At 40.0% G+C, this 18,999-nt stretch overlaps 1 protein-coding gene across 1 annotated transcript in view; it reads right to left on the reverse strand.

The window, feature by feature from the left end:
• The window catches only part of NUP205 (nucleoporin 205), a 76,604-nt gene that overhangs the window by 20,037 nt on the left and 37,568 nt on the right, over window positions 1–18,999 (reverse strand). Inside the window, exons 20-33 of the mRNA XM_049893499.1 lie at window positions 17,482–17,563; window positions 17,030–17,194; window positions 16,560–16,684; window positions 11,576–11,690; window positions 9,750–9,899; window positions 9,091–9,162; window positions 8,183–8,340; window positions 7,577–7,657; window positions 6,427–6,618; window positions 5,134–5,401; window positions 4,945–5,043; window positions 3,864–4,012; window positions 2,670–2,861; window positions 1,696–1,817 (exon numbers count right to left, since the gene is read on the reverse strand). Of these exons, the coding sequence (XP_049749456.1) occupies window positions 1,696–1,817; window positions 2,670–2,861; window positions 3,864–4,012; window positions 4,945–5,043; window positions 5,134–5,401; window positions 6,427–6,618; window positions 7,577–7,657; window positions 8,183–8,340; window positions 9,091–9,162; window positions 9,750–9,899; window positions 11,576–11,690; window positions 16,560–16,684; window positions 17,030–17,194; window positions 17,482–17,563 (1,970 nt within the window). The remainder of the gene's footprint in view (window positions 1–1,695; window positions 1,818–2,669; window positions 2,862–3,863; window positions 4,013–4,944; window positions 5,044–5,133; window positions 5,402–6,426; window positions 6,619–7,576; window positions 7,658–8,182; window positions 8,341–9,090; window positions 9,163–9,749; window positions 9,900–11,575; window positions 11,691–16,559; window positions 16,685–17,029; window positions 17,195–17,481; window positions 17,564–18,999) is intronic.

Raw genomic sequence — 18,999 nt, forward strand, 5'->3', positions numbered from 1 at the left:
AAGCTAACAAGCGGCCATCTAAAAAAAAAAAAAAAAACAAGAGGCCATCTAAGATGCATCAATTGGTCTCAACCCACCTGGAGCAAAAGAGAATGAAAAACTCCAAAGACACAAGGAAAATATGAGCCCAAGACAGAAAAAGGACCACATAAACCAGAGACTCCATCAGCCTGAGGGCGGAAGAACTCAGTGGTGCCCAGCTACCACCAATGGCTCCCCTGACAGCGAACACAATCCCTGATGGAGCAGGAGAAAAGTGGGACGCAAACCTCAAATTCTAGTAAGAAGACCAGGCTTAATGGTCTGACTGACACTGGCCCTCGGAGTCTCTGTTAGCCCAAAACTAAAACCATTCCCCAAGCCAACTCTTCAGACAAAGATTAGACTGTATTATAAGACATAAAATGACACTAGTGAGGAGTGTGCTTCTTAGCTCAAGTAGACACATGAGACTATGTAGGCAGCTCCTATCTGGAAGTGAGATGAGAAGGCAGAGGGGGACAGGAGCTGGTTGAATGGACACAGGAAATACAGGGTGGAGAGAAGGACTGTGGTGTCACATTGTAGGGAGAGCATCTAGGGTCACATAACAATGTGTGTATAAGTTAAAAAAAAAAAAAAAAAGATGAAAACAAAAGTCATTTGCCCTAAACTTCCCTCTCCTATACTCAAGCCTAAAATGAATCTACACCATCCATTACAAAAAACAAGATTTAATAAGAAAAGGTAGGAGTTAGGTTGTAACATCACTTAACCCTTAGGATTATATCTCAGAACACTATATTAATAAACTATGACTTGTTGCAAATGCTTAAATTTTTGTCAATTTATATATTAGACAAAACAGTTGCCTGTTGAGAAAGGAGTGAAAGCAGAGTGGAAATGGAAAGGAGGAACTATAGAGAGACAGGCTTTGTCCCAGTGAGAGGTGATGACAGGCTGAGAATGAAGGCATGTAATTAACTCGCCCTTACTCACCCTACAGTGAAAATAATAACTCTCATGCTTACAGCTTTAAATAGAAATACAAAAATTTTCTCTCCTCTGGTGGTAAAAGTTCTGTAGGTAACCCTGAAAAACTCAAACGGTCAACTTGGCAATGCATCCCTTGAAGAAAATTACTATAACCGACCTAAATGGTATTTATTGCTAGGAGGATTTGTTGAATAAAGCTGTAGCCATGCAGGGGGGAAAAAAGACCCATATTCAAACAACTGCAAAATCTGCTAAAAAGCTTGCAACTTGAGAAAAATTTCACACGAAGCTTTCAAAGCAGCAAGCAGTTGAGAGAAAGAGGAAAAAAATACAAACTCTGAAACCCTTATTCAAGTCAGCAGGAACAGGAAACCCATAACAAATCATAATTTCACAACAAGACTTTAAAAGACCACTTTAGCTGAAAACATGCAGTTCTGCTGAACAAAATGGAGATGGGAAGATACACTTCACTGACAACATTTCTCTCCCACTTCCCCCTTGTATTTCTACTCTAAAATGAAAAGCATTAGGTCCCTACCCACTTCTTCCCTTATTAACCACTTCTAAAAAAAAAAACTAGTAAATGGCAGAGGTGTAATATAAAAAAAAAAAAATCAAGATAAAAGATTCCTGCTCCAACAGCATTCTAAACCAGTGGCAACATTATGTTTGGAATTTCCTTTTTCCTCAGGAATCCTCACTCCTGCGGACACTTACCCCTGAGGATCCGTTTCCGGGCGCATGTCATAAACTTGGCACTGTGCAAGCTGCACGATCACCCCGGCCCTCAGCAGCTCCAAGGTGCCCTGCTGTATCTTAGCCACTCTGGTGAGAAATGCCTAGAAAGTTACAGACAGAAAGTCACTGCTGCTGAAATCATCACCACGAGCTTACATCAAAATGAGACTCTCTCATTTAAAGATTTCTGATCTTTCAATCACCACTGAAGAGATATTGAGAGCTAGTCAAGAGACGACACCCTACAGCGCATTCCCTGTGGAGTTTCTATGAGGATTCGATGGCACAGCACACCCGGCGCCTTGCCTGAACCACGCCCTGAAGTAAAGCGCACCTTCTGCACTGCCGCGTGGCTGTGGGAGCAGGGAGCCTGTTTTACTCACGCCTGTATCCCTGGTACGGAGCACCACGCCTGGCACGCAGGAAGGGTTTAATAGCACTCGTTGAACAAATGAGTTAAGGTGGGAAAAAAGAGTTAACCCGAGACTTTAGTGCTTCTATGACTGTGACATCTGTGACATTTTTAACCAGGAGGAAACAGAGAAATGGATACAGATTCGGAGGAAAGAAAGAATTACGTATCGTACAGAAAATCTGCTGCTTCAAGCAGAACCAGCACATCGACACTGGAACGTCCCGCAGGCAACTCACGTCGCCTGGACTTGGCCGTGAGGGGACAGCGTTGTTCCTCGCTCTCCTGAGAGCGCGAGCACTGGGCGTCAGGCTGCCGGCATCAGCAACCAGCCCTGAGGATCACATTAACCCAGCCTTAGCACACTCAAAAAATATATTTCTACCACACATCCCAAATTTAAAACTCTTTAAGTGTGATTACAATTTATGTGACAGAAAGAAATATTTGAAACGTGTGGCTCATTAATTTTCTCTAATGCATCACTAGCCCCGGAGGAAGTGACCTGCTGCTCTACGTTCCAGTGTCTACAGAGCCTTACCATTTTGGATTCGTAGGTATAGAGGGCTTTTAAAAGGGGAGGCTGTGGAGTGAGTAAGCTCTGCAAAGTGCGGTCATCTTCCACCAAGCTGTCCACAAGCACCTTCAAATAGCCGCTGTTGGACAGGTACAGTAGCCACTGCTGCTGCTTCTCCACGGAGACAAGCCGGTCAAGGAGAGCCAGGGCCAGCATCTGAAGGCAGAGCACACCAAAGGCCCCAAACTTCACGGAGATGGCAACCCAAGTCAACAACCGCACCTGACTTTATCTGGAAATGCTTTGGAGCTGTCTAACGGGAAGCGAAGGGTCGCTCACAAGACAATTGCCTTATTTTGGCTTTTTGAGAAGTTGAAAACTCTGCATCCAGAAGCTCAATTTATTAACAGAAGTAAAATTTTCAGGGTAAAGTTATACTCCTGAAACAAAATCTAGCACATTAAAATAATGGCATAAAATATATTTAAGCAGAGTCTAGACATTATTTGTTGTAAAAAAAGAAATTTTTTAAAATAGATTTTTTTTTTCTAACTGTAAAGTTTTATATGCTCTTCACATAAAATGTAGAAACCGTGGAAAAGTATGTAAAAAAAATACATAATCTGACAGACACAGTTAATCCATTCTGGTCTCTCTCCGTCCGGCCTTTTTTCTATGCATAAAATTAATTTAATTCTTTTTTAATATAATTGACAGTTTATTATATAGTTTACTTTTTGCCCTATTTTTAAAAATCTTGGAAACAGGATTTAAATGCAATGTAATTTTCCACTAGCAAGAAGTTATCTTCTCACGGCATGAGCATCAGTACACTATAGTATTTTAAAGAAATAAAAATGTAAATTCTTCTCTCAAAGCATGTAGGCAGAGAAAATACACCCAGCATAAAGGCTACTTATCCAGAAGTCTCTTAACCAAAGAGCTATTAGCACCATCTCTGTTGCTTCTACCAGCATAAGACTAACCTCAAAACTAGCAAAAAGATAATGCTATGGGAAAGTTCTGAACTAATGAAGATTCTGAATGGAATTAAACAAAACGTAGGAAACAAAACACAAGTCCCAAATCAAAGAAGATACACAAACTTACTGCAATGTAATACAGAAAATAATTCTCAGTAAGTAACATCCATGTTTCAATGCGGCCTTGCTTTACACCACAGTAAGTCAAAAGCCATGCTGCACTGGAATACTCTACCCTTCCAATCTCATGGCCATCGCAGGCATCCCGACACACGACTTCCATGAGCGCGGCGCCATAGCTCTCAATGATGGCGATGTTTTCTCGCTGTAACTTACTAAACACGTCTTCAGGGGCTGTCAGCCTCTCCCACATGGTTTTCTTGGCTAAAAAGGTTAAAAGAAAAAACTGAAAACACTCCAGTGAAAAAGCAGTTTGGAAACTGATTATCCCTCATATACAATTAGAAAATGCTCACTACAGTTTAAAGAATAATCAATATTTTAAATATGCATCTTTTGGCCAAGAAATTCTACTCCTGCGAATTTATCCAGAGAAAATCTCACATTACTGCAAAAAGATATCTGTAATACTGTATTTTACCCAAATAACATAAGCCTTCTGCCACTCCCCCTTCTACCCCCGGTATTTTCCTAAGTGTTCTATGCTGCAGCGGGGACAGGGCAGAGCTGACAAACAAATGCAGAAGACGCACATTATTTCTGTAAAAATATGGTACTACTGATGCAAGCTTGAACTGCTAAAGCCTTTTCAGAAGGCTATTTGGTAATGAAAAATGAAAATGTACAAACTCCTTCACATGGAAATTCCGCCATGAAGCATCCTTGGGAAATACTTGCACTGACTGGCATATAAAAGAATATTTGATGCAGCATTGCTTCTGATAGTAAAAAAATAGAAACAATTTAAATGCCTATCACCAAGGAAGATGTTTAAATAAAAGCTACATCTATACCATGGAATACCAAAGCCTTTAGAAGAATCAACTGGACACACCCCGTGACCTGCTACATCACAGCGGGAAGAGAGACGTAGCATACTGCTCAGTGGAACTAGAGGCAAATGAGGAGTCACAAAAGTACAAAAAGCTAAAGGATTATTTGAGGGTTTTATTTGTTTGTTTGCGATACTCATGTACCATTTTCATAAATTTAAAATATTAAACATTCTTCCTAGACTTTAGAGTAAATGCTGTAATGGTCATCTGAAGATTGACTTAGTCAAAATATAGAGAAGTGATTGCTTAAAGTAACCAATCTCTAAAAACAGAAAAGATCAGGAATCACTCTGATTCTACCTGCTTCTAAGGTGTCTGGTTCATCTGGTCTCTGGGCAATCTGTAAGTAATAAAGCAGAGAGCCATACAGGTGAGTCCGCACACGCTGGAATCCACCACCTAGGGAGATTAAATAAGGTGAAAACCTTTTTAATTAAAGTTAAAACAAATACAGAAATTGTCATCTATAGAGAATTTAGATGAAAGAACCTGTCTTCAAAATGAAGTCTAACAGTTTCTTCAATATGATGTGAAGTGAAGAATCTCCAATTGAAGCAAAGCCCACCATGGGGCTCTCTCCAGAAGGAGGCGAGGTGAAAGAAGCATCAAGCATGAAAGCATAGTGGGCCTCTTCAGGTGCCGAGGCTAAGGGCTGCTTCTGTTCCGTGCGGACGGCCTGGCTTAGGTGTGCAGTCAGGGTGAACACCGCGCCTGCCACCACGGGCATTAACTCCTGGGCTGCTTCATCATCCAGTATCTTAGAGTAGAAAGAAACACCAGAGTACAATTATTAACAAGTTTTGGATGCGTTGCGCTTTCAACCACTGTAAGAAAATGAGAATGGGACTGTACTGTTCAAGGGAAAAAAGCTAATATATGTAGAGAAATTCAAACACGATGCTGGGTAACGTGTTCTTAGCCAGAAGGGATTGCTAGGAGCATTCCCTCAGGAGGTTTCTTTGGAGATGAATTTAAACGGCCTAGCACTACCGACGCCTGCTCAGTAAGCCTGGGGCGGGACCCGTCCACACCCGTGTGCCTTCTCTAAGCTCTCCCCGGTAACTCCGCTACTCACTCTGGTCGACAGGGATTGCTGTACCTTCATCCCTTTCTCAAGAAAAGTCTTTAAAAAAAAAAAAAAACTTTACTGTGTTTTTACTGAAAGTTTACACAGCAAACTAGGTTCCCATTTGACCATTCCTACTATACAAACTGTCCAGTGACATTAGTCACTTTGTTCACAACGGGTCAGCGTTCTCTTTAATTGCATTCTGGTTGTTCTGTTTCCACTGCTTTAGTTTCCTTGCCCCCTTATCTCCTCATCTTTGCTTTAGTTGTTGACCTTTTGGTCTAACACAAATGGTGTTTTAATGGAGCACTGTACTCACAGGTAATATTCTTTATTTTGTGTACCAGTGCGTTACTTCGTTAAAAGGTGACCTCAGGGGATAGATTCAGTTCAGTTTAAAGGCTACCTCAGGGCAATAGTCTCGGGGAGTCCTCTTGTGTCAACTGGTCCAGTAAGTCTGGACCTTTTTAAGAATTTGCGCTTTGTTCCATGTTTTTTTCCTGTTCTATCAGGGTCCATCTTATTGTGGCCCTGATCAGTAGTGTTAGCCAGGCACTATCTAGATCTTCTCAAGAAAAGTCCTAATATGGACATTGCACAATTCTATTTTACTCCTAATCAAAAATTTTAAAGATTAGGGTGGCACACTCTACTTGTTTATATGCTAGGTAAATGTTTGTTCAGCAGTATAAATGATGTCGGAAGCACGTCACCTTATCATGCACGTCTTGTAAGATGTCACGGATGATCAGCTGCCGGTCTTCTGTCTGAATGAGGTCCTGGGGACAGGCTGTCAGGATAATCTCCACCAGCTGCCTCCAGGACTCCAGGGCATGCCGCTTTGCATGAAGACACTGCAGCAGCTTGTTTCTCCCCACCACGTACTGCAGAATGGTGCTGATCTCCTAGAGCAGCGGAAGCGGAAACCGCACGTTAACACACGGGCAAATAACGTCTCACTATTATGGACAGGGTCCGATGTCTAACGCGCAGAAAACGTCTGTAGGATACTGGGGAGCCTACCGCATGCACGTCAGGCACATCTTTTCACATTACATCGATGGCCAACTCATTGCTGCCAAGGTGATTCCAACTCATAGCAACGCTGCAGGAGAGAGTAGAACTGCCCCACAGGGTCTCCAAGGCTGTAATCTTCACGGGAGCAGACTGCCACAACTTTCTCCCGTGGAGCGGCTGGTGGGTTCGTACTGCCGACCTTTTGCTTAGCAGCCAAGCGCTTAACCAATGTGCCACCAGGGCTCCTTATATCATTGGACAGTGCTATGAAAAATGATATACAAGGCTCTAAGTACATACGAACATATGTGTGTACGTGTGTGCGCTTGTGTGTTGAAGGCAGGAGGTGGCATCGGTGGAGATGAGCTTTTTAACCTCATCTTCTTGCTCCCTGCAACTGACTACTTATACATATACTGAAACACTAGAATTGTCTAAAACCTAAGTTCAACGGCAGCTCTCTGACATGTCCTTTATTTCTCTGCCTCCTGCTTTGGCCCAGCCAGCTGTGTTTTCATGTATGTGGTTCTCTCACCTACATTACCCATAACTTCCCCTCTGGGATGACAAGTGACTCTCTCCCACGTCACTGACGGGGAGAACACAAAGTCTAACACACAAATTCTTAAGCAGCCTAGCAGAAAACGTGATTTATTTTGGTATACCAGATATGAACCTCAGTCTACAAAAATTATGAAGTCAAAAGTGAAAAACTTCATTAAATTTTAATTTTTAAGTAGCTCACTAATTAATGGACTACAAGTCAATGTCCTGTTTTATCTTTTGGCCAGCAGATCAAGTAGTTTAACTCGAAGCTGAAGCTAACACATGCTCAGCAGGGCTTACCTCCATTAGTAGGGGTCTCTGTCCTATGGCTGCCATTCCCTGAAGGGCATTGACTTCGGCTACAAGAACCCTGTGAAGAAGCTATATAGTTGGAAAAAGAGAGAAAAACAGGACCATTTCAGACACTGGTAGAGCAGTAGCACCTAGTAATGGTATAAAATGCACTAGAGGGAAAGGTTTCACATACCCTCATGTATAATCTAATAATGGTACTATCCAACATACAGTCAAAAATGGTATCCTTTATGTCCAGGCCTCTGAGGCAGGTAAGTTAATACAAGTACCCTAGGCACCTTCTTCCTACGGGTGAGACCACTGCCGTTTACTGGGTAGATAATTAAATAGCTAAAATCCCTCCAAAGTTCTGGCTGGGTGGGATGACTACTAAGAGGAGATGATGGGAACCTTTCAAGGAAGTAAAGCTAGTGGGGTCTACGTTTCTTCTCCTGGCTGTTTGAAAATGAAAACTGCAGTCCAGTAAGGTAGTAACCAATTTATCTCTCTCAGAAAAAGCAACTATATGGTTATGCTTTTTTTTTTTTTCCTTTTTTGGTGACTCAAAGTCTGAACCACGTGACACTGCAGACACTTTAAACCAATCCTCACCTTCACATTGCAGACTGTCTGTCCCCGTAAGTTCTTGTGTTCACAATTAGCAATAACTTGCTCAATCTGGGCCCGATCAAAGAAATCCAATTGCAAAGGCTCAGGGATCTCCTGGCTGAAGTCAATTGAGTCTAGAATACTCAGAATTTTTCGACGGACTAGGAAACAATGAAAAGAAATTCAACTTTACTTGGGGCAGGGAGGAAAAGAGCAAAGCATCACACTCAGCTCCCTCTCCGTGACAGTGCTACATTCAAGCAGAGCAGCAGTCCAGGAAGTGAAGGCTGTGCTGAAGTTCAAATTTGATTGCATTTCTAATATATCTATTACTACATTTTTCCCAACCTTATCATCATTGTTATAAAAATAAAAATGGGGGGGGTGTTGTCATGATAATCCTTTATATAGCCTTCATACAGCTTTTCTATGCCAGTTCAGAATTTATAGACCCAGGTATAGTAATTATCTTGAAGTTTTAAAGGCAATTTAATGTATATGTCCATAAAATAAATAATTGATGGCTTTGAATTATGGAGCTGGTGAAGAATATTGCATATGCCACGGACTGTCAGAAGAATAAACAAGTCTGTCTTGGAAAAAGTACAGGCAGAATGCTCCTTAGAAGCAAGGATGGCGAGACTTCATCTCACCTACTTTGGACGTGTTATCAGGAGGGATCAGTCCTTAGAGAAGGACATTATCCTTGGTAAATTAGAGGGTCCGAGAAAAAGAGGAAGACCCTCAACGAGATGGATTGACACAGTGGCTACAATGACCAGCTCAAACGTAGCAACAATTGAGAGGATGACACAGGAACGGGCAGCATTTTGTTTTGCTCTACACAGCGCCGCTGTAAGTCAGAACCAACAGGATGGTGCCTACCAACATGACAAATTCAAAGGCTTTACCTTTTGTAGCAGTGTCAAAGTGAAGGAACCCAGAGACAGACCTATTTTCATCTTCTATTCCTCCTTCACCATCTGTTGGAGCATCAAAAATAGATTAGAAAAATAAGAATATATTCTTAAAGCTACGTTGATTTGGAAGTAACAAACATAAGACAGTTTATTTCTAGGTCAACATTTCTAGGTCAAAGAGCTCTCTGCAAATGGATAATTAAAACGCAAAGACTGATGAGGACTTTCTCCGAACACTCATCTAATTCTTTCCGTCCCTATGGAATCCACTTCACAATTGTAAAGAGGATAATCAGAACTCTAAAAGAGGCAAGACCCAATCATGCCAATGAGATGATTTAAAAAGCTTATGCTTAATTTGCATGTGTGATTTCTACTGAAATAGCTTGGGTCATGCTGGCTCAGTGTGACAAACTCCACTGAACATTTTGTGTATATGACTATAATATAACATGGATGCTTAAAACAATAATCAAGTAACAATCATGAGATGACATTATAGTTTTGTACTTTAAGGAAAAATATCCTAAAAGTAGAAAGAAGTGTTTTGGCCCATGATCACGTACTAAGCCCAAGACTGAGATCTGTACTTGCATTCACATGGGCCACTGGCTGTGCAATAAAGCAAAATCCAATAGTCACATGTTCACCTGAGTATGGTTTCACCGGCATGTCATCCAGTAATAGGTGCAGGAGCCTCTGGGTATGTGACCGTTGCCGATTCAGAGAAGTTACCCTTAGCTCTATTGAGGCGGTCTTCATGAGCCATGACATTTGGTTCAGCATGGATATCTCATATTCTGGAAGTGCAGAAGTTTAGTTTCCCAGAGTAATAACCCAAAATCAGAACAGACCTAACATACCACAACTAATCAGATATCTCCCCATTTAACTTAGTCAATAATTTATTAAACTTAGCGACGCAGTAATTTATCACTGACAACTTACCCCCCCTAAAAAAAAGGTAGCAATGGAAAAGAATAAGTCTATGAAAACTGAGCTAAAGCAAATGAAGAGAAAAAAAAGAATCAAGTTTTCGTTACCAGGATAACTTCGCACAGAGGCACAGCTGGATTATAGCATTAGGACAGAACTTGATGCTTTTAGCAAAGTGAGTAATTCTCAAATATATCTACTTGTAAAAATTTATCATACAGTTTGATGTTAATTTCACAAAATTAATGCATTAAGAGAAATTAAAATAAACCTAGTGTTAAATTGGATAATTTCACACATCTTAAGACGAAGACATTTGGTTTAACACACAACATATGGCGTTAGAAACCACTGATGTATTAGGAGTTTTTGAATCAAATATTATTCTAATATGCCTGGCTTTCAAGTTCTAAATTGTGGCAGTAGAAACATAAAATTCACCAAATAACACTAATATCAATACCAAAAAAAAAAAAAAAAAAAAACCTACTACTATTAATAATAACAAGCAAAGCAAGGTTGATTCTTAGAAAAGAGATACCATAATGAAATCCATCAGCCCAGATTTCCTACACATAAAGATGTTACAAAATGAACTTCTAAAAAATACAACAGGCCACCACTGTCTGGTTATAATCTGAATTTAAAAAACTATTAAAAATCAATTGGAAAGAAATATACAAAACAGAATCCCAGTAAAGCATAGTCAGCCTGGAATTTTATTAGTCTTTCTTTTTAATTAGGTATAAAAGAAGGCTTCTAAAAATTTCTTATATAAACAAAATCTAAGCAGTAAAAATAAAATACACATTGTGAAAATGAAGTGAAAAACACCTTGCAATTAGATAATGTCCAAGGGTCTCACACCACCACTCTAAAGCAAATTGGAAGCTGATAGTTACTGGCTGTGAGAATTTATTATGAAATCCATCAGCCCAGATTTCCTAAACATAGATAGTACAAAATGAACTAAAAAATACAACAGGCCACCACTATCTGGTTATAATCTCAATTAAAAAAACCGTTAAAAAATCAATTGGAAAGAAATATACAAAACAGAATCCCAGTAAAGCATAGTCAGCCTGGAATAATGGTTTTAGCCTCATCAATAGATTAAGTTATAAATGACTTCTACCATAATTTTAGTTTTCTACTTTTCATTTCAAAACCTGAATTGTCTTCAACATGTACAACATGAAACAAAAGTAAAAGGGAATTTTTATAGTGCAATTTGCATTTGAGACTCTACATTTCTAGAATTTTCTTGTCCCTTCAACACAATCTTCAAATGTTATCTGTTAGCAAGAGAAACAAATTCCATCCTTGACAGGCTATGTCTAAATAATTTTATGCTATCAGTTAAAGCATCAGACTTCTCAGGCCCAAACAAGTGACTCTAGGTAATAAAGCAACAAAATGACTCACATGAAACCAGAATTCCACTACTACCACAGCTGCTCCCCAAACTACTGTACAAATAAAATCACTCAACACTGGACTTATAAATTGCTTATAATAATAAGGGAAAATCACGTCCTACCTCTGTTAGAAAAAGGTAGATGTTGCAATTGAGAAAATAAAAAATCCTGGCTGGTTCTCAAGTACCTCATGGTAGGGCCAGACGTGTCAGAACAGGCACATAACTGATATATCACCTAAATAATTAAGAAAACAGCAAAATCAGGTCTTCTGCGTTTTAAGGTAACAAAATACAAACTTAGATCTACTAAACGGAAACGAAGATCCATCAACAACTCATGAAAAATGGATAAACGCATGTGTTAAATGTAAGCTCAGAATTATAAGCAGTCCCTAGCCCCCCACCTCAAGAGAATGTACTGGAATACAATTGAGAATGCTGACGGCATTATTATGGTACTAACCTTGTAATCGCTCTAAAAACATACTTATTTTTTTAACCTTGTAATCGCTCTAAAAACATACTTATTCATATATACACATATAATTAATTTAAAAGTTTTAGCATTTTAACTGTTATTAACAGCAAATTACTTAGAATTAACTTCTAAGAACCATAGTTGTATTATCCCAATTTCAGGAGAGTGATAAATTTACTTGGATTAAAGCAATTGAAGAAATTACAAAAAAAAAACCCAAAAATTCAATTATATAACAAATATAAACTTATCCAACTAAACAAAAACTTTACAGAAAACAATACATTTGGGGGTAAAACGTTTTTATGTCAAATATAAGAAAAACAAGTAGTTATACATAAATACTTCTGTTACAAATGTGAATATTACAAAGATCCAAATAGATCAAACGGCAAAGATGCTTCATAAGAGAAAAAATAAAATAGCCTCAAAGGAAAATCTTCATCTTGTTCAGTAATAAAAAAAAAAAAAAATTAAGGCAATTATCAGGCACTATTTTACATCTTGCAAATTGGCAAAATTTTAAATTGTAAAAGCAAACCCCAGTATTTGGCAAAGTGGCAGTAAAAACCTTCATTCGTGGGTGATTCGCTAATTAAATGCATTCTGCTGACCTGGCGCTTTAGATTCACCTATGACTGGCACCACTAAGACCCGGTATAATTGCTAGTTATTGACCAGTTCAAATTTAAAGTCATAAAACTGTTCACATCCTTTGACCTAGTAATCCCATGCCTGTAAATACATTACTTAAAAATACATAAAACAAGAAAAGGTAGCTAAAGGTGTTCACAAGAGCAGAGCAGAAAACTGGGAACGATCTAACGGTAACTAACATTGCAGCAGTACTGGAAGCTAACACGTCGGGGGCGGGGGGATGTGTACACTAAGCACAACTAAAGAATATGTATATACACGAGGAAAAACACAAGAAAGAACACAAGGTAAACCAAACAGTTCTGTTGCAGATAACATGCCCTTTTCCAAACAGCTTTGATATCGTTTTAATACTCTACGAGCAAATAAAAACTTAATAAGCTAATATTACATCTGTCAAAACAAAACAAACCCCTTACACTTAGCAGAGATCAAGTTAAGAAAACAGAATAGATGCTCAAAGATGTGGGCGAGGTAATACTCCTAGAGGGCAGAAGACACCAAGAGTGAGCCGAGACAACCTACTATACACTACGGTGGTCACAACAGCCTGGTACTGGTACAATGACAGATAACGTTGACCAATGGAACAGAATTGAGAACCCAGATGTAAATCCATCCACCTATGGTCACCTGATCATCAACAAGGACCCAAAGTCCATTAAATGAGGAAAAGACGGTCTTTTTAATAAATGGTTCTGGCAATCCTGGATGTCTATCTACAAAAAAATGAACACAGGACCCACACCTCACAAAAACTAACTCAAAATGGATCAAAGACCTAAATATAAACCCAAAAACCAGGAAGTTTACATAAGTAAAAATAGGACCGACACTAGAGGCCCTAATACACAGCATTAACAGGATACAAACCACAACCAACAACACACCAGCTCCAGAGAATAAGCTAGATAACTGGGATCTTCTAAAAATTAAACACTTATGCTCATCAAAAGACTTCATCAAAAGAGTAAAAAGAGAACCTACAAACTGGGAAAAAATATTTGGCTATTACAAATCAGACAAAGGTCTAATCTTTAAAATCTACAAGAAAATCCAACACCTCTACAACAAAAGGAAACCCTAGTGGTGTAGTGGTTAAGTGCTACGGCTGCTAACCAAAGGGTCAGCAGTTCAAATCCACCAGGCGCTCTTTGGAAACTCTATGGGGCAGTTCTACTCTGTCCTATAGGGTAGCAATGAGTCAGAATCGACTCGACGGCACTGGGATTGGTTTTGGTTTGGTCTACAACAAAAAGACAAATAATCCAATTAACAAACAGGCAAAGGAAATGAACAGATACTTCATCAAAGAAGACATTCACTTGGCCAAAAGACACATGAGGACATGCTCACAATCTCTAGCCATTAGAGAAATGCAGATCAAAACCACAACGAGATACCATCTCACCCCGGCATTACTGCCACAAATTAATAAAACAGGAAATAAGAAATGTTGGAGAGGCTGCGGGGAGATCGGAACTCTCATGCACTGCTGGTGGGAGTGCAAGATGATACAACCATTTTGGAAAACGATATGGCACTTCCTTAGAAAGCTAGAAATAGAAATACCAACTGACCCAGCAATTCCACCCCTAGGAATATATCCTAGAGAAATAAGAGACATCACACGGACAGACATATGCATACCCATGTTCACTGCAGCATTGTTCACAATAGCAAAAAGAGATGGAAACAACCTAGATGCCCATCCACAGATGAATGGATAAACAAACTGTGGTACATACACACAACGGAATATTATGCAAAGATAAAGAACAACGATGAGTCTGTGAAGAATCTCATAACATGGATGCATCTGCAGGACATTACGCTGAGTGAAATAAGTCAGTCACAGAAGAACAAATACTGTATGAGACCACTACTGTAAATACTCATGAAAAGGTTTACATACAAAAAGAAACAATCTTTGATGGTTATGATGGAGGGAGGGGGTGGGGATGGAAAAACACCTAATACACAATAGGTAAGTAGAAGCTTTGGTGAAGGGTAAGATCGTACACAACACTGGGGAAGCCAGCACAACCTGTACAAGGCAAGGTCATGGTAGCTCCACAGACACATCCAAACTCCCAGAAGGACCAAATTGCTGGGCTGAGGTCTGTGGGCACCACGGTCTTGAGGAATTATCTAGCTCAATTGGCATAACATAGTTTATAAAAAATACGTTCTACATTCTACTTTGGTGAGTAGCGTCTGGGGTCTTAAGAGCCTATGAGCGGCCATCTAGGATATTCCACTGGTCTCAACCCCTCAGGACAAGGAAGAATGAAGAATACTAAAGACACAAGGGAAAGATTAGTCCAAAGGACTGATGGACCACATTTAACACGACCTCCACCAGAGTGAGTCCAGTACAACCAGATGGTGCCTGGCTGCCTCTACTGACTGCTCTGACAGGGATCACAATAGAGGGTCCAGGACAGAGCTGGAGAAAAATGTAGAACAAAATTCTAACTCAAAAAGAAAGACCAGACTTGCTGGCCTGAAAGAGACTGGAGAAACCCTGAGAGTATGGCCGCCAACACCCTTTCAGCTCAGTAACGACGTTACTCCTGATGTTCACCCTACAGCCAAAGACTGAACAGGCCCGTGGAACAAAACAAGACTAAAGGGGCACACCAGCCCTGGGGCAGGGACTGGAAGGCAGGAGAGAACAAGAAAGCTGGCAATAGGGAACTCGGGGTTGAGAAGGGAGAGTGCTGACAATGTCATGGGGTTGTTAACCAACGTCATAGAACAACGTGTGTACTAACTGTTTGATGAGAAACTAGCTTGTTCTGTAAATCTTCATCTAAAGTACAATTAAAAAAAAGAAAAAAAAAAGAGTGAGCTGAGAAAGCACTACAAGCCATATCGCTAAGGTGTGCCCCATATCCTTTCCAGCACCAACGACCAGTGAGGGACATTCCCTATCCTTAAAGAGACGAGAGCAAAGGCACAAGGCTCAGGCTCAACGTCCTCACCCACCTGCCTTGTATCACAGGATGATGAAGGTATCAAAACGTCCAAATACTTTCCTTTGCTACAATCAAGTTTTTTTTAACTAACAAGCTCTTCTTAGTGGCTTAAGTCCCTTTTGAAGCAGAGTGAAATATAAAATACTCATTAAAAGCAGGGTGGTGCTTGTTGTTACAATGCAGATTCTGATTCAGCGGGTCAGGAGTGCAGGCTGAGATTCCACACAAATAAGCTCCCAAGTAGGTGAGGCTGAAGATTCTGGTCTACAGACCACATTTTGGGTAGGAAGGTCACATTATTGTTGTTGGATTATGTCTAGCCAATTCCGACTCATAGTGATCCCATGTGACAGAACAGAACTGCCCCATAAGGGTTTTTTAGGCTGCCAGATCTTTATCCCATGGAGCCATCGGTTGGGTTGGAACCACCAACCTTTCAGTTAGCAGCCGAGTGCTGAACCGTTGTGCCAGTAGGGCATATGTTATAAACAGGTAGGTTGCTGGTACAGTCATGACTTGTCTGGCATGTGCTCTCTGGTGGCCGGATTCTCCTCCCTCTCCCTCTCTCCATTCCCTTTTGGGCTTCAACCTGGCTTCCCTCACTCACTTCACCTGCCTACCTCCTTTGCTGAGAGGATTAAGCCTATGGATTGCTACTACCGAAATGGATCAAATTCTGTAACATGAAGCTAAAATGCGCGGCAAGTTTGCTCCCTGTTGAGGAAGAGAGCTGATTTTGGTGCACAAGAAGACCCAGCTGCCGTGCTTACAGAGAAGGGCTGTCTGGACTGCCAGAGGACAGGAAAGTAAAGAATTACTAGAAGCAAAAAGGAGGATAACAAGGGAGAATGTCCAAGCCCCTGGAAGTGACTGTTGCGTTCCAACTACTAAACGAACTCACTGCAGCTCAGTCCACTCGTCTGTAGTGCACTCAAGCATTCAGCGAAGCATCTTCTACTGAGTCTACACAGCGCAGTCTTGCGCTTACCTGGTAACACAGCTCGGCGAGCTGAGGAGACTCTCTCACTGCCACCGGGCCGGTCCTCCCCTCGGTTCCTTTCTCCAAGATGTTTAAGATGGCGTGGAGGCACGTCCGAGGGCAGCCTAGCACTCCTGCACAAAATCAAGAGGAAATCCAACAGTTTTTTTTTTTTTTTAAACAATGTCTGCATTAAAAACCTTCAATTACCTTACTAAAGTTAAATTCTATAAACACACCCTCTCCCATAAACATTCTTTCCAATTCTGATACAGAAAATTAATGACCACTAATTTTGACTAAGGTTCGTTTTGTCCAGTCTTGACCTAAGTCCTAAAGACTGACCATCACATCACCTTTCATGTACCATTTCCTTCTTTCAGTGTATTACCCCATGGGCCCAGAATTCAATAAACGAACATTTAAATATAGATATGGAAATGTGTATTTATAAAAGCCTATGTGTCTTATGGCCGTACCTGGGTCTTGTAGGTTTGTGGTACTGACCGGCTTCTTTAACTCAAAGCCCAGCAGGTAGAGAGCAAGATTCGGTGGGTTGCGCTCCAGAGAGGTGATGAGAAGATTCAAGATGTGGATTCTTGTTTCATGATGGATTACAGCTAATTTCTTTTCAAATTCTGATCCTTAATTTGGAAATCATAAAACAATAAAAAAGTTAGTAGAAGCTAAATTTTAAAACATAAAACGTTTATTTCAAATTCCGTGTTTTTTATTTAGTTTCCGTTTACCTGATTAGTCATTAAATTAGTTTCCGATTTGTTCAAAGATGCCTCCCAAAAGCTTTATACATTTATTCTAGCAAATTCTCCATTTTTCTCACATTACCACTAGATAGTTAATAGTTTCGAGTTTTTTCCCTTACAGCAAGTATTTATACAAAGTAAAACATGCATGTTAATCTAAGGCATACCCTCTTCTAGGCGTACAAATTCTTCTGCGTCTTCACTATCCAAACACTCCACAAATCCAGCCATTAGCTTCTGACTTACACTCTGAAATCATGTAAATAGAAAATGACAAATTATAAAAAGTTTCCAAATATTAGAGAAACTATGATAAATGTGGTGTACGTTTATAAACATTTATCTGTAAAAAGAAAAGGCAAATGTGCTCCAGACAAAGTATTTAGGCCTTAGTTTTGTTTTTTTTTTTTTAATTCATAGAAAAAAAATCAATTCCTTAAATCGCCGTAAGTTAATTCTCCATAGAAATAATTAAAGGAACAAAGATTTCAAAACTTAATTGGTTTCAAAACTTGCTTGCCTAACTTTCCTTCCCAAAGAATCAAACTACTTTAAAAATAACATTAAATGGCTGTGTCGTGACCTCTTCATTAGCTACTCAGTGCTATAAGCTCTTGACTAACACAAAAGACAAAACTCTCATCTTCTCTCTTTAGAAAGGTGTTACCACCAGTTTTATATTTCTGGGCTGAGATTGGATACTCCTCATATTCTTTAGAAGTTTAGCAGAATGCTAAAATTGGTAATAATAATTTATACTAAAATGAATGTTAGCAAACTGAAAACCTTCAACTTCAGTGTCCAATGATTACAGATATCACTTGGTTTCTTGGCTGATTTCATGATGCTCACCCAAAAGCCACCGATTAGATGTACATATATTATTATAAATAGTGGCCCTCAACCTGGGAAGTGCCACCGCTCCACGGGGCCCTTGGAGTACACAGGGCATTTTGACTGGAGGTTCCCATGGACACATAGTAAGCAGGGGACCTGGGCTGTTAAGCGTCAGTCACACACAAAATGAAGAACTCTCCCACCCAAAATGCCACAACAGTCCCAGTTTTAAAACACTATGAAGGAGTAAACGGTAAAATCCTTCCACTAGCCAAAGCAGTGATTTCCAACGTAAACAAACAGACAAAAAAAATGGTGGCCCTGCAGGACTGAGTAGAACTGCCCCATAGGGTTTCCAAGACTGTAATCTTTATGTGAGCTAACTGCTACATCTTTTTCCAGGAGCAGCTGGTGGGTTCAAACTGCTGATCTTCTTGTTAGCAGCCAAGTGATTAATCATTGTGCCAGCAGGGCTCAACATAAAGATACGATGAGATAAATGTCTATAACGAGGGAAAAACTAGCAGAATTCCCAATTGTAGCTATTCAGTGAAAAGAAATATAACTATTATAAATTGAAAAAACACTTAAAAACACTCTACACCCCCGAAACTATGGCCGCCCCGATGTACTGTTAACCCAGAACCCACAACCATTCCCAAAGCCCACTCTTCAGACAAAAGTTAGACAGCCTATAAAACAAAAAATACCATACGAGGACTGTGCTTCTGAGTTCAGTCAGATATACAACACCAAATGGGCAGCTCTTGTCCAAAAGCAGGATGAGGAGGCAGAAAGGGATAGGAACTGGTTGAATGGACACAGGAAACCCAGAGTGGAAAGGGGGA

This window comes from Elephas maximus, chromosome 8 (assembly GCF_024166365.1).
Source record: "Elephas maximus indicus isolate mEleMax1 chromosome 8, mEleMax1 primary haplotype, whole genome shotgun sequence".
Taxonomy (NCBI): Eukaryota; Metazoa; Chordata; class Mammalia; order Proboscidea; family Elephantidae; genus Elephas; species Elephas maximus.